This window comes from Mandrillus leucophaeus, unplaced genomic scaffold, assembly GCF_000951045.1.
Source record: "Mandrillus leucophaeus isolate KB7577 unplaced genomic scaffold, Mleu.le_1.0 Scaffold305, whole genome shotgun sequence".
Taxonomy (NCBI): Eukaryota; Metazoa; Chordata; class Mammalia; order Primates; family Cercopithecidae; genus Mandrillus; species Mandrillus leucophaeus.
The window spans coordinates 507,623-509,567 of NW_012103199.1; the positions used below are offsets into that span (position 1 = coordinate 507,623).

Here is a 1,945-nt window from a genome sequence, read left to right on the forward strand (position 1 = left end):
CAGTTCATCAGGCGTGGGAGGCCGCTGGCCCGCAGCCCGCAGGTTGGGGTTGGATTTGCTTTTGGTCACAGGTGGCAGGTCTGGGCGGGCGGCTGAAGCTGAGTGGGGCCTGGGGGGCAGGCGTCCCACATGGGCTCCGAGGAGGCTTTCACGGCTGCGGCCCAGGCCCAGGCTGGGCAGGGAGAGGTCAATGACAGTGTCGCTAGACGACATGCTGGAGGAGGAGGAAACGCTGTCTCGGTGGCCACATGGCTCCAGCCGCTGCCACAGCCGGTCACTGGCCGTGGCATCGAAGTACACGGCAGGGGCTGGAAAGGGACCAGCCAGGGGCCGCCATCCTCCCAGGGGCTCTGTGGGCACCTGACCCTCACTCTTCACCCTTCTAATCACGGGCAGGTGGCCCGGGGTCCGGGGCTGGCTCCTGCCGTCCGACTGGCTGCTGGGGGCCCCCTCGTATGCCCCGCCGGGACGCTTGCCATTGCACGGCCGAGGCCTGCTGTCTCGGTGTTCCTCAGTGTCCTCTGGGGGGCTTGTCACATCGGCTCCCGGTCCTGTGGGGTATGGGGGCCGTTCCTGAGAAGAGCTGGTGGGGACGGCCGCTGGTGGCGTGGGGCCAGGGCCTGGGGCGGGCTCCTCGGCAATGGTTTCCAGGCTGCACGGTGGAGGGAGCGGCCGCTGCGTGGAGAGGGGGCGGGTGTCTGTGGGGAGGTAGGGGAGTGAGAGCGAGAGAGAGCCAGAGGGAGAAGCAGAAGAGAGAAAGAGAGGAAGACAGGGAGAGAGGCGGAGAGGAGTTGAATCAGGGTGGTGTCCCCAGTACCCTGTGCCGAGGGTCGCCGGGCCCAGCTCCCACCCCGAGGCATCCCCCGGGCGCGGCACACTCAGTGTCCCCACCCTACTGCTGGTGAGGCCCAGTCCATGCCCTGTGCCACACATGGGGCCCTCCTGGGACTGGGACAGCACGGGACAGCAGGGCTGGGCCCCGTTACCTGTCGCTCGCCGCTCTCAGTTCCTAACTACGGAGGCAGCGTGGGTGGGGGCAGAAAGGAAAGCTCGGTCAGGGGGTCTGGAGGGGCAGGGTGGTGTGGGGTGGGCTCCGTGTATGTCCCTCCCTCAGGGCCCAGGGAATCCACTCCACACAGCACTCGGCAAGCTCCAGGCGTCCCAGGGACGCAGGAGACACCCAGCAGCTGCACTACCTGCCCACATCAGACTTTCCAGGAGGGACCCCTGGAGCCTGCCCTGGAGGGCGGTGGGAATGGGATGGGACGTGGACCCCAGTCCCAGGAAGGGCATCAGTCGCCAGCCGCCCGGGAGGTGAGTTTGAGGAAGCGCCCAGTCAGAGGGGCCCAGCATGTCAGGCCACACTCCTGGTCCCGGACCCTCAGCAAGAGCAGCTGGTTCTTTCCAGCCTGTCGGGCCTCAAACCAGCTCCACCCCAAGTCCCAGGGCCTCAAGGTCAGACAGGAGGGCTGGGGCTACCGGCCACAGGCAAGCCAAGGGAGCAGAGTGCCACGGAGACAGTGCCACGGAGACAGAGCCACGAGCACACGAGACGATGCCGTCTACGCAGAAGCAGCAGCAGGTGACCCAGGCCCAGCCATGCCAGGGGCGTGCGGGAGGACCGCGCAGGGCAGGAGGGGCTTACCGGTGGAGAACATGGGGGATTTACTCCTGATCTCCTCCAGCTTTTGAGCAAACAAGGCACTCATCTCTCCCTGCAGGGCCCCCGGTTGCCTGCAGGCACCCTCAGGCCAGTGGGGGGACCTTTCAGGGATGCCCAGGCTGTCTGGGCTGCTGGAGTCCGAGGACACGGAGCCGCTACCGCCTGGACCCTGCCTCCAGGCCCCGGGACCCTTGGGGGCCTCTCTGCTTCTCCCTGCGATAGCTTGAGGGTCCAGGCCGCAGCAGGGGGCCCCCAGTGAGTCAGCCCGGGCCCGGGGCTGCT

The 1,945-nt window shown here is 67.5% G+C and overlaps 1 protein-coding gene across 1 annotated transcript in view; it reads right to left on the reverse strand.

Annotated features, from left to right (window-relative positions):
* PLCH2 (phospholipase C, eta 2) overlaps positions 1-1,945 on the reverse strand; it is a gene marked incomplete at its 3' end in the record, with an annotated part of 44,769 nt that continues 42,824 nt past the window's right edge. Inside the window, exon 22 of the mRNA XM_011987245.1 lies at positions 1-712. Coding sequence (XP_011842635.1) covers positions 1-712 — 712 coding nt within the window. The remainder of the gene's footprint in view (positions 713-1,945) is intronic.